Source organism: Entelurus aequoreus, linkage group LG05 (genome assembly GCF_033978785.1).
Source record: "Entelurus aequoreus isolate RoL-2023_Sb linkage group LG05, RoL_Eaeq_v1.1, whole genome shotgun sequence".
NCBI lineage: Eukaryota > Metazoa > Chordata > Actinopteri > Syngnathiformes > Syngnathidae > Entelurus > Entelurus aequoreus.
This window is the reverse complement of record NC_084735.1, coordinates 7789546-7803229: the sequence shown is the minus strand read 5'-3', so window position 1 is coordinate 7803229 and position 13684 is coordinate 7789546. Positions and strand designations below refer to the sequence as shown.

At 21.8% G+C, this 13684-nt stretch overlaps 1 protein-coding gene across 1 annotated transcript in view; it reads right to left on the bottom strand.

Moving 5' to 3' along the window:
• Positions 1-5059: 5059 nt before the first annotated feature.
• The window catches only part of smyd4 (SET and MYND domain containing 4), a 43558-nt gene continuing 34933 nt past the window's right edge, over positions 5060-13684 (bottom strand). The window contains exon 10 of the mRNA XM_062046936.1: positions 5060-5431. Within this exon, the coding sequence (XP_061902920.1) occupies positions 5245-5431 (187 nt within the window). The 3' untranslated portion in view covers positions 5060-5244. The remainder of the gene's footprint in view (positions 5432-13684) is intronic.

Genomic DNA, 13684 nt, shown 5'->3' with positions numbered 1-13684 from the left:
CCCGAGCTGGGATCACAGGGACAGACAAGATGGAAGACGGGGGCCCGGTGAAGGTTTGGGGGGTTAGAAATGGATCTGGAGGAGCGGTGTCACCTGTCCGCCCAACATCAATTAGTCATTTAGGTAAGTAAAACATGAATTAGTCATTTAGGTAAGTAATGGAGCGAGCTGAGGACACCACTAAACATGTCACTGCTAGCTTAGCATCGCCTGGAATGTAAACACCAGCACGCTCTTTATATTGACCTTTTTTGGGGTTTTACATTTTTATTTTTTTTTAGTCAAACAGCATCGCCTGCTAGCAGTAATGTAAACACTCTTTATATTTACTGTTTTTTTTATTTTTATAAACCTGTCCTATTTTTGCAGAGTAATTTACAGTAATAATCATTTTAATTTCATTCAGCCTGAATGATTAAATCATTAAAAAAAAAATCTTGATAAATGGTGTAAAACACAAATATTTAAGAAATAAAAGCATACCATCTGTGATAATGTAAATGTAAAATTATAGTATTGAAATATGAAATAGATGTCTAGTATTTATTGATATTACTGTATATGTATTCAGTTTTAGAAAAAGGTATTCATCTTAAATTATTTTAAAAATAAATAAAAGCATATCTATTGTAATGTAAATATCGATGTACATTATTAAAATTAACATATTAAATATATGTGTAGTATTTATTGATATTACTGTATATGTATTTTAAGTTTAAGAAAAAATATTCCTCTTAAATTATTACACAAATAAAAATTATCAACATAAATTATTTAAACACAAATATTTAAGAAATAAAAACATATCTATGGTAATGTAAATATAGATTTACATGATTAAAATTTACATATTAAATATATGTGTAGTATTTATTGATATTATTGTATATGTATTTTAAGTTAAAAAAAAAGTATTCATCTTAAATTATTTTTAAAAAAATCGAGATAAATTATTTAAACACAAATGTTTAAGAAATAAAAACATATCTATGATCATGTAAATATACAGTTACAGTATTAAAATGAACATATGAAAAATATGTCTAGTATTTATTGGTATTACTGTATGTGTATTTTAAGTAAAAAATAAATATTCATCTTAAATTATTAAAAAAATAATTAAGACAAATTATTTTAAACACAATTATTTAAGAAATAAAAGCATATCTATGACAATGTAAATATATATTTACAGTATTAAAATTAACATATTAAATATATGAGTAGTATTTATTGATATTATTGTATATGTATTTTAAGTTTTAAAAAATGTATTCATCTTAAATTATTTTTAAAAAATCGAGATAAATTATTTAAACACAAATATTTAAGAAATAAAAACATATCTATGATCATGTAAATATAGTTACAGTATTAAAATGAACATATGAAAAATATGTCTAGTATTTATTGATACTACTGTATGTGTATTTTAAGTTAAAAAAAAAAATTCATCTTAAATTATTAAAAAAATAATTAAGACAAATTATTTTAAACACAAATATTTAAGAAATAAAAGCATATCTATGGTAATGTAAATATAGATTTACATTATTAAAAATAACATAATACAAATATGTGTAGTATTTATTGATATTACTGTACATGTATTTTAAGTTTTAAAAAACATTATTCCTCTTAAAATATTAAAATAATAAAAAATAATCAAGATAAATTATTTAAACACAAATATTCAAGAAATAAAAACATATCTATGATAATGTAAATATACATTTACAGTATTAAAATTTAAATATTAAAATTTGTCTAGTATTTATTGATTTTACTGTATATGTATTTTAAGTTTTTAAAAATTGTATTAATCTTAAATTATTAAAAAAATAAAAATAATTAAGATAAATTATTTAGAACACATATATTTAAGAAATGAAAGCATATCTATGATAATGTAAATATACATTTACAGTATTAAAATATGTCTAGTATTTATTGATTTTACTGTAAATGTATTTTAAGTGAAAAGAAATGTCATCTCAAATTATTTAAAAAATAAAAATAATTGAGATAAATGATTTAAAACACAAATATTTAAGAAATAAAAGCATATTTATGATCATGTAAATATATATTTACAGTATTAAAATTAACATATTAAATATATGTGTAGTATTTATTGATATTACTGTATATGTACTTTAAGTTTAATTTTTTTAATTCATCTTAAAAAAATTTTAAAATAATAATAATCGAGATAAATTATTTAAACACAAATATTTAAGAAATAAAAGCATATCTATGATAATGTAAATATATATTTACAGTATAAAAATTAACATAATACATATATGTGTAGTATTTATTGATATTACTGTATATGTATTTTAAGTTTTAAAAAACATTATTCCTCTTAAGTTATTAAAAAAATAAAAATAATCAAGATAAATTATTTCAACACAAATATTTAAGAAATAAAATCATATCTATGATAATGTAAATATACATTTACAGTATTAAAATTAACATATTAAATATATGTGTAGTATTTATTGATATTACTGTATATGTATTTTAAGTTTAAAAAAATTATTCATCTTAAATTAGAAAAAATAATTAAGATAAATTATTTAAAACACAGATATTTTAGAAATAAAAGCATGATAATGTAAATATAAATTTACAGTATTAAAATTAAAATATGAAATATTTTTTTAAAAGCCTAAAAGGCATCGTCCTACATTGTCCTGGTCCTTTAATAACGTGCAGCAGTCTCATCTAAGACTCCATTTATTGTCCCTCTCAGCACCAAACTATTCATAATGTAATAATAATAATAATAATGTAATAATGTCCTGGTCCTTTAATAACGTGCAGCATTTATTGTCCCTCTCAGCACCAAACTATTCATAATGTCATAATAATAATAATGAAATAATGTCCTGGTCCTTTAATAACGTGCAACATTTATTGTCCCTCTCAGCACCAAACTATTCATAATGTAATAATAATAATAATAATAATAATGTCCTGGTCCTTTAATAACGTGCAGCATTTATTGTCCCTCTCACACCAAACTATTCTGAAAGTCATGAAAAGTTAAAATTCCATCTGGGATGAAGATCCTCCTCTTTTACGTCGCTACGCTCTTGGATCGGACGCCAAGCGTGGAGCAAAATGATGAATAAGACAATGTTGCCAAAGAACACGTGTGACCTCGGGGCCCGACTTTTCCACTACGCGGGGGCCCGACTTTTCCACTCAATTGTTAACACTGAATTAGTCATCCCGCTCTCGACTTCCAATAATTACATCCAACTTACTGAGGGTTTAACATGAAAGTATGTGTTCATCACTGAGGCTACTGGCAAGGCTTAGGTCAGCCAGATTACACAAATGAATACTAATTATACTGCAAAAGAAGCAACTCATAAATACTGATGAAACAATTCTAACTAAACTGATAAATAATAATAATATGTATATATATATATATATATATATATATATATATATATATATATATATATATATATATATATATATATATATATATACATATATATATATACTGTGTGTATGTATATATATGCATATAGGTGTATGTATATATATATATGTATGTATATATATGCATATAGGTGTATGTGTGTATATATATATATATATATATATATATATATATATATATATATATATATATATATATATATATATATATATATATATATATATGCGTGTATGTATATATATATGTATGTAAATATATGCATATTGGTGTATGTATATATATATATATATATATATATATATATATATATATATATATATATGTATTTATATATATATGTATTTATGTATGTATATATACATATATGCATATTGGTGTATGCATATATATGTATTTATGTATGTATATACAGTGTACATGCATATAGGTGTATGTATATATATATGTATTTATGTATGTATATATATGCATATAAGTGTATGTGTATATATATATATATATGTGTGTGTGTATATATATATATATATATATATATATATATATATATATATATATATATATATATGCATATAGGTGTATGTAGATATATGTATTTATGTATGTATATATATATGTATTTATGTATGTATATATATGCATAGAAGTGTATGTGTATATATATATATATATGTGTGTGTATATATATATATGTATATATACATATAGTATGTATATATGCATATAGGTGTATGTATATATATATATATGTATATATACATATAGTATGTATATATGCATATAGGTGTATGTATATATATATATATATATATATATATATATATATATATATATATATATATATATATATGTATGTATGTATATATATGCATATAGGTTTATGTGTATATATATATATGTATGTATGTATATATATGCATATAGGTTTATGTGTATATATATATATATATATATATATATATATATATATATATATATATATATATATATATATATGTGTGTATGTATATACGTATATTTGTATTTATGCATGTATATATATGCATATTGGTGTATATATATATATATATATATATGTATTTATGTATGTATATATATGTATATGCATATTGGTGTATGTATATATATGTATTTATGTATGTTAATATATATGCATATAGGTGTATGTATATACTGTATATGTATATATGTATGTATATATATGCATATAGGTGTGTTTACATATGTATGTATATATATGCATATAAGTGTATGTGTATATATATGTGTGTGTGTATGTATATATATATATATGCATATAGGTGTATGTAGATATATGTATTTATGTATGTATATATATGTATTTATGTTTGTATATATATGCATAGAAGTGTATGTGTATATATATATGTGTGTGTATATATATATATGCATATAGGTGTATGTATATATATATATTTATGTATGTATATATATATGTATTTATGTGTGTATATATGCAAATAGGTGTATGTGTATAAATATATATATATGTATGTATATATATATATATGCATATAGGTGTACGTATATAAATGTATTTATGTATGTATATATATGCATATAGGTGTATGTGTATATGTACAGATCCAGATTGGAGGTCAGTGTGAAGGTAAATAAGTATATTACTAGTAAGAGTGATGGAGACACACACAGGTGTGTGACCTCCCTGCAAGGTGTTTGGTGACCTCACCAAGATGGCCTCCGATTGATCAGGAAGTCAAACGGCTGACTTCCTGTTTATTTTTAGCACCTCTGCGTTACACAACCAAGGCCACGCCCACGTGGCCCCCCCGCGTCCTCTGGCGGCGTCTTGAATGACCAAACGCTGCCCGACGGCGGCGCTCTCCACGCCAGCGAGGAGGTGCGAGTGTATCGGTGACACGGAGCCGAGACTCGAGACGGCGCTGAGTCCTTTTAGACGCCGCGAGGGACCGGATCCAGTTCCTAAGTGGAGATTAAATGTTTGGGAATAAGTTGATTTTCTTTTTCCGCCCGTCTGCGACCCACCTTGACTTCCACACACACACACACACACACACACACACACACACACACACACACACACACACACACACACACACACACACACACACACACACACACACACACACACACACACACACACACACACACACACACACGTACCTGAATACACTTAAAAAAGCACAAGAAAATAGCTCTTTAAAAAGTCCTAAATGTGAAAATATTTATGTGCAAAAAAATTCAAATTTAACAAGATAAATTTAAATTTTTACAAGAAAGTTGATATTTTTGGTGTAAAAACGCTGTGGTTTTGTGTGACAAAAGATGGAATACCATGAAAATGCTACAATGTCATATTGCAGGTAAAAAGCTGCAATCGTGCAAGAAAAGAAATGTAATTTCACAAAAAGTCGTAATTTTACACAAAAAAAGTCGTAATTTTACAAAATAAAAATCATACTTTAACCAAATAAAGTTGTAATTTTACAAACAAATTCGTCATTTTACAAAATATAGTAGTAATTTTACAACAACAAAAAAGTCTTAATTTTACAAAAAGTCTTAATTTTACAAAGGAAACTTCATCATTTTACAAAATGAAGTAGTATTTTTACAAAAAAGTCTTAATTTTCCAAAAAAACAACAACATCGTCCTTTTACAAAATAAAGTCGTAATTTTACACAAAAAATTCGTAATTTTACACAAAAAAAGTCGTAATTTTACAAAATAAAAATCATACTTTAACCAAATAAAGTTGTCATTTTACAAACAAATTCGTCATTTTACAAAATATAGTAGTAATTTTACAACAAAAAAAGTCTTAATTTTACAAAGAAAACTTCATCATTTTACAAAATAAAGTAGTAATTTTACAAGTCTCAATTTTTAAAAAAAGTCTTAATTTTACAACAAAAAAAACCCCATCGTCCTTTAACAAAATAAAGTCGTAATTTTACCCAAAAAAAATCGTAATTTTACACAAAAAAAGTCGTAATTTTACAAAATAAAAATCATACTTTAACCAAATAAAGTTGTCATTTTACAAACAAATTCGTCATTTTACAAAATATAGTAATTTTACAACAACAAAAAAGTCTTAATTTTACAAAAAGTCTTAATTTTACAAAGAAAACTTCATCATTTTACAAAATAAAGTAGTAATTTTACAACAAAAGTCTCGATTTTACAAAAAAGTCTTAATTTTACAACAAAAAAAACCCCATCGTCCTTTAACAAAATAAAGTCGTAATTTTACCAAAAAAAAAATCGTAATTTTACACAAAAAAAGTCGTAATTTTACAAAATAAAAATCATACATTAACCAAATAAAGTTGTCATTTTACAAACAAATTCGTCATTTTACAAAATATAGTAGTAATTTTACAACAACAAAAAAGTCTAAATTTTACAAAAAGTCTTGATTTTACAAAGAAAACTTCATCAATTTACAAAATAAAGTAGTAATTTTACAACAAAAAAGTCTTGATTTTACAAAAACAGTCTTAATTTTACAACAAAAAAACCATCGTCCTTTTACAAAATAAAGTCGTAATTTTACCAAAAAAAATCGTAATTTTACACAAAAAAAGTCATAATTTTACAAAATAAAAATCATACTTTAACCAAATAAAGTTGTCATTTTACAAACAAATTCGTCATTTTACAAAATATAGTAGTAATTTTACAACAACAAAAAAGTCTAAATTTTACAAAAAGTCTTAATTTTACAAAGAAAACTTCATTAATTTACCAAATAAAGTAGTAATTTTACAACAAAAGTCTTGATTTTACAAAAAAAGTCTTAATTTTACAAAAAAAAAATCGTCCTTTTACAAATAAAGTCGTAATTTTACAAAAAAAATAATCGTAATTTTACACAAAAAAGTCATAATTTTACAAAATAAAAATCATACTTTAACCAAATAAAGTTGTCATTTTACAAACAAATTCGTCATTTTACAAAATATAGTAGTAATTTTACAACAACAAAAAAGTCTAAATTTTACAAAAAGTCTTAATTTTACAAAGAAAACTTCATTAATTTACAAAATAAAGTAGTAATTTTACAACAAAAGTCTTGATTTTACAAAAAAAGTCTTAATTTTACCAAAAAAAACATCGTCCTTTTACAAAATAAAGTCGTAATTTTACAAAAAAAAAATTGTAATTTTACACAAAAAAAGTCATAATTTTACAAAATAAAAATCATACTTTAACCAAATAAAGTTGTCATTTTACAAACAAATTCGTCATATTACAAAATATAGTAGTATTTTTACAACAACAAAAAAGTCAAAATTTTACAAAAAGTCTTAATTTTACAAAAAAACCTTCATCATTTTACGAAATGAAGTAGTAATTTTACAACAAAAGTCTTGATTTTACAAAAAAGTCTTAATTTTACAACAAAAAAACATCGTCCTTTTACAGAATAAAGTCGTAATTTTACCAAAAAAATTCGTAATTTTACACAAAAAAAGTCGTAATTTTACAAAATAAAATCATACTTTAACCAAATAAAGTTGTCATTTTACAAACAAATTCGTCATTTTACAAAATGTAGTAGTAATTTTACAACAACAAAGTCTAAATTTACAAAAATTCTTAATTTTACAAAGAAAACTTCATTAATTTACAAAATAAAGTAGTAATTTTACAACAAAAGTCTTGATTTTACAAAAAAAGTCTTAATTTTACAACAAAAAAAACATCGTCCTTTTACAAAATAAAGTCGTAATTTTACCAAAAAAAAATCGTAATTTTACACAAAAAAAAGTCGTAATTTTACAAAATAAAAATCATACTTTAACCAAATAAAGTTGTCACTTTACAAACAAATTCGTCATTTTACAAAATATAGTAGTAATTTTACAACAACAAAAAAGTCTTAATTTTACAAAAAGTCTTAATTTTACAAAGAAAACTTCATCATTTTACAAAATAAAGTAGTAATTTTACAACAAGTCTTGATTTTACAAAAAAAGTCTTAATTTTACAACAACAAAAAAACATCGTCCTTTTACAAAATAAAGTCGTAATTTTACAAATTTTTTTTTATAATTTTACACAAAAAAAGTCGTAATTTTACAAAATAAAAATCATACTTTAACCAAATAAAGTTGTCATTTTACAAACAAATTCAACATTTTACAAAATATAGTAGTAATTTTACAACAACAAAAAAGTCTTAATTTTACAAAAAGTCTTAATTTTACAAAGAAAACTTCATCAATTTACAAAATAAAGTAGTAATTTTACAACAAAAGTCTTGATTTTACAAAAAAAGTCTTAATTTTACAACAAAAAAACCATAGTCCTTTTACAAAATAAAGTCGTAATTTTACAAAAAAAAATCGTAATTTTACACAAAAAAAGTCGTAATTTTACAAAATAAAAATCATACTTTAACCAAATAAAGTTGTCATTTTACAAACAAATTCGTCATTTTACAAAATATAGTAGTAATTTTACAACAACAAAAAAAGTCTTAATTTTACAAAAAGTCTTAATTTTACAAAGAAAACTTCATTATTTTCAAAATAAAGTAGTAATTTTACAAGTCTTGATTTTACAAAAAAGTCTTAATTTTACAACAACAAAAAAACCATCGTCCTTTAACAAATAAAGTCGTAATTTTACCCCCAAAAAATCGTAATTTTACACAAAAAAAGTCGTAATTTTACAAAATAAAAATCATACTTTAACCAAATAAAGTTGTCATTTTACAAACAAATTCGTCATTTTACAAAAAGTCTTAATTTTACAACAACAAAAAAGTCTAAATTTTACAAAAAGTCTTAATTTTACAAAGAAAACTTCATCATTTTACAAAATAAAGTAGTAATTTTACAACAAAAAAGTCTTGATTTTACAAAAAAAGTCTTAATTTTACAAAAAAACTAAACATCGTCCTTTTACAAAATAAAGTCTTAATTTTACCCAAAAAAAATCGTAATTTTACACAAAAAAAGTCGTAATTTTACAAAATAAAAATCATACTTTAACCAAATAAAGTTGTCACTTTACAAACAAATTCGTCATTTTACAAAATATAGTAGTAATTTTACAACAACAAAAAAGTCTAAATTTTACAAAAAAAACTTCATCAATTTATAAAATAAAGTAGTAATTTTACAACAAAAGTCTTGATTTAAAAAAAAAGTCTTAATTTTACAAAAAAAAACATCGTCCTTTTAAAAAAGTCGTAATTTTACAAAAAAAATCGTAATTTTACACAAAAAAAGTCGTAATTTTACAAAATAAAAATCATACTTTAACCAAATAAAGTTGTCATTTTACAAACAAATTTGTCATTTTACAAAATATAGTAGTAATTTTACAACAACAAAAAAGTCTTAATTTTACAAAAAGCCTTAATTTTACAAAGAAAACTTCATCATTTTACAAAATAAAGTAGTAATTTTACAACAAAAGTCTTGATTTTACAAAAAAGTCTTAATTTTACAACAAAAAAAACATCGTCCTTTTACAAAATAAAGTCGTAATTTTACAAAAAAAATCGTAATTTTACACAAAAAAAGTCGTAATTTTACAAAATAAAAATCATACTTTAACCAAATAAAGTTGTCATTTTACAAACAAATTCGTCATTTTACAAAATATAGTAGTAATTTTACAACAACAAAAAAGTCTAAATTTTACAAAAAGTCTTAATTTTACAAAAAAACCTTCATCATTTTACGAGATAAAGTAGTAATTTTACAACAAAAGTCTTGATTTTACAAAAAAAGTCTTAATTTTACAAAAACAAACAAACATCGTCCTTTAACAAAATAAAGTCGTAATTTTACAAAAAAAAATTGTAATTTTACACAAAAAAAGTCGTAATTTTACAAAATAAAAATCATACTTTAACCAAATAAAGTTGTCATTTTACAAACAAATTCGTCATTTTACAAAATATAGTAGTAATTTTACAACAACAAAAAAGTCTAAATTTTACAAAAAGTCTTAATTTTACAAAAAAACCTTCATCATTTTACGAGATAAAGTAGTAATTTTACAACAAAAGTCTTGATTTTACAAAAAAAGTCTTAATTTTACAAAAACAAACAAACATCGTCCTTTAACAAAATAAAGTCGTAATTTTACAAAAAAAAATTGTAATTTTACACAAAAAAAGTCGTAATTTTACAAAATAAAATCATACTTTAACCAAATAAAGTTGTCATTTTACAAACAAATTCGTCATTTTACAAAATATAGTAGTAATTTTACAACAACAAAAAAGTCTAAATTTTACAAAAAGTCTTAATTTTACAAAGAAAACTTCATCATTTTACAAAATAAAGTAGTAATTTTACAACAAAAAAGTCTTGATTTTACAAAAAAAGTCTTAATTTTACAAAAAAACTAAACATCGTCCTTTTACAAAATAAAGTCTTAATTTTACAAAAAAAAAGTCTTAATTTTACAACAAAAAAAACATCGTCCTTTTACAAAATAAAGTCGTAATTTTACAAAAAAAATTCGTATTTTACACAAAAAAAGACGTAATTTTACAAAATAAAAATCATACTTTAACTAAATAAAGTTGTCATTTTACAAACAAATTCGTCATTTTACAAAATATAGTAGTAATTTTACAACAACAAAAAAGTCTAAATTTTACAAAAAGTCTTAAGTTTACAAAGAAAACTTCATTAATTTACTAAATAAAGTAGTAATTTTACAACAAAAGTCTTGATTTTACAAAAAAGTCTTAATTTTACAACAAAAAAAACATCGTCCTTTTACGAAATAAAGTTGTAATTTTACAAAAAAATTCATAATTTTACACAAAAAAAGTCGTAATTTTACAAAATAAAAATCATACTTTAACCAAATAAAGTTGTCATTTTACAAACAAATTCGTCATTTTACAAAATATAGTAGTAATTTTACAACAACAAAAAAGTCTAAATTTTACAAAAAGTCTTAATTTTACAAAAAAACCTTCATCATTTTATAAAATAAAGTAGTAATTTTACAACAAAAAAGTCCTGATTTTACAAAAAAGTCTTAATTTTACAAAAAAACTAAACATGGTCCTTTTACAAAAAAAGTCGTGATTTTACAAAAAAAATTCGTAATTTTACACAAAAAAAGTCGTAATTTTACAAAATAAAAATCATACTTTAACCAAATAAAGTTGTCATTTTACAAACACATTTGTCATTTTACAAAATATAGTAGTAATTTTACAACAAAAAAGTCTTAATTTTACAAAAAGTCTTAATTTTACAAAGAAAACTTCATCATTTTACAAAATAAAGTAGTAATTTTACAACAAAAGTCTTGATTTTACAAAAAAGTCTTGATTTTACAACAAAAAAAACATCGTCCTTTTACAAAATAAAGTCGTAATTTTACAAAAAAATTCGTAATTTTACACAAAAAAGTCGTAATTTTACAAAATAAAAATCATACTTTAACCAAATAAAGTTGTCATTTTACAAACAAATTCGTCATTTTACAAAATATAGTAGTAATTTTACAACAACAAAAAAGTCTAAATTTTACAAAAAGTCTTAATTTTACAAAAAAACATCATTTTACGAGATAAAGTAGTAATTTTACAACAAGTCTTGATTTTACAAAAAAAGTCTTAATTTTACAACAAAAAAAACATCGTCCTTTTACGAAATAAAGTCGTAATTTTACAAAAAAATTCGTAATTTTACACAAAAAAAGTCGTAATTTTACAAAATAAAAATCATACTTTAACCAAATAAAGTTGTCATTTTACAAACAAATTCGTCATTTTACAAAATATAGTAGTAATTTTACAACAACAAAAAAGTCTAAATTTGACAAAAAGTCTTAATTTTACAAAAAAACCTTCATCATTTTACGAAATAAAGTAGTAATTTTACAACAAAAGTCTTGATTTTACAAAAAAAGTCTTAATTTTACAACAAAAACATCGTCCTTTTACAAAATAAAGTCGTAATTTTACCAAAAAAATTCGTAATTTTACACAAAAAAAGTCGCAATTTTACAAAATAAAAATCATACTTTAACCAAATAAAGTTGTCATTTTACAAACAAATTCGTCATTTTACAAAATATAGTAGTCATTTTACAACAACAAAAAAGTCTAAATTTTACAAAAAGTCTTAATTTTACAAAGAAAACTTCATCATTTTACAAAATAAAGTAGTAATTTTACAACAAAAAAGTCTTGATTTTACAAAAAAAGTCTTAATTTTACAAAAAACTAAACATCGTCCTTTTACAAAATAAAGTCTTAATTTTACCAAAAAAAATCGTAATTTTACACAAAAAAAGTCGTAATTTTACAAAATAAAAATCATACTTTAACCAAATAAAGTTGTCATTTTACAAACAAATTCGTCATTTTACAAAATATAGTAGTAATTTTACAACAACAAAAAAGTCTAAATTTTACAAAAGTCTTAATTTTACAAAGAAAACTTCATAATTTCACAAAATAAAGTAGTAATTTTACAACAAAAGTCTTGATTTTACAAAAAAAGTCTTAATTTTACAAAAAAAAACAAACATCGTCCTTTTACAAATAAAGTCGTAATTTTACAAAAAAAAATCGTAATTTTACACAAAAAAAGTCGTAATTTTACAAAATAAAAATCATACTTTAACCAAATAAAGTTGTCATTTTACAAACAAATTCGTCATTTTACAAAATATAGTAGTACTTTTACAACAACAAAAAAGTCTTAATTTTACAAAAAAACCTTCATCATTTTACGAAATAAAGTAGCAATTTTACAACAAAAAAGTCTTGATTTTACAAAAAAAACCCATCATCCTTTTACAAAATAAAGTCGTAATTTTACAAAAAAAATTCATAATTTTCCCCCCCAAAATCTTTAATTTGACAAAAATATGTGTGATTTTACAAATAAATGTTTTTAATTTTACAAAATAAAGTCGTAGAATTGGGAGGAAAATACACATTTTTCGAGAAATATTTATTGTAGAATTTACCTGCCAGCATTTTTGTTTTATTCTAAAGATGTTAATATATATGTATACATGTGTGTGTGTATATATATATATATATATATATATATATATATATGCATATGTATATAAGTATACATATATATATATATATATATATGCATATGTATATAAGTATACATGTATATATATATATGTATATGTATACATGTGTATATATATATATATATGTATACATTATATATATATATGTATACATATATATA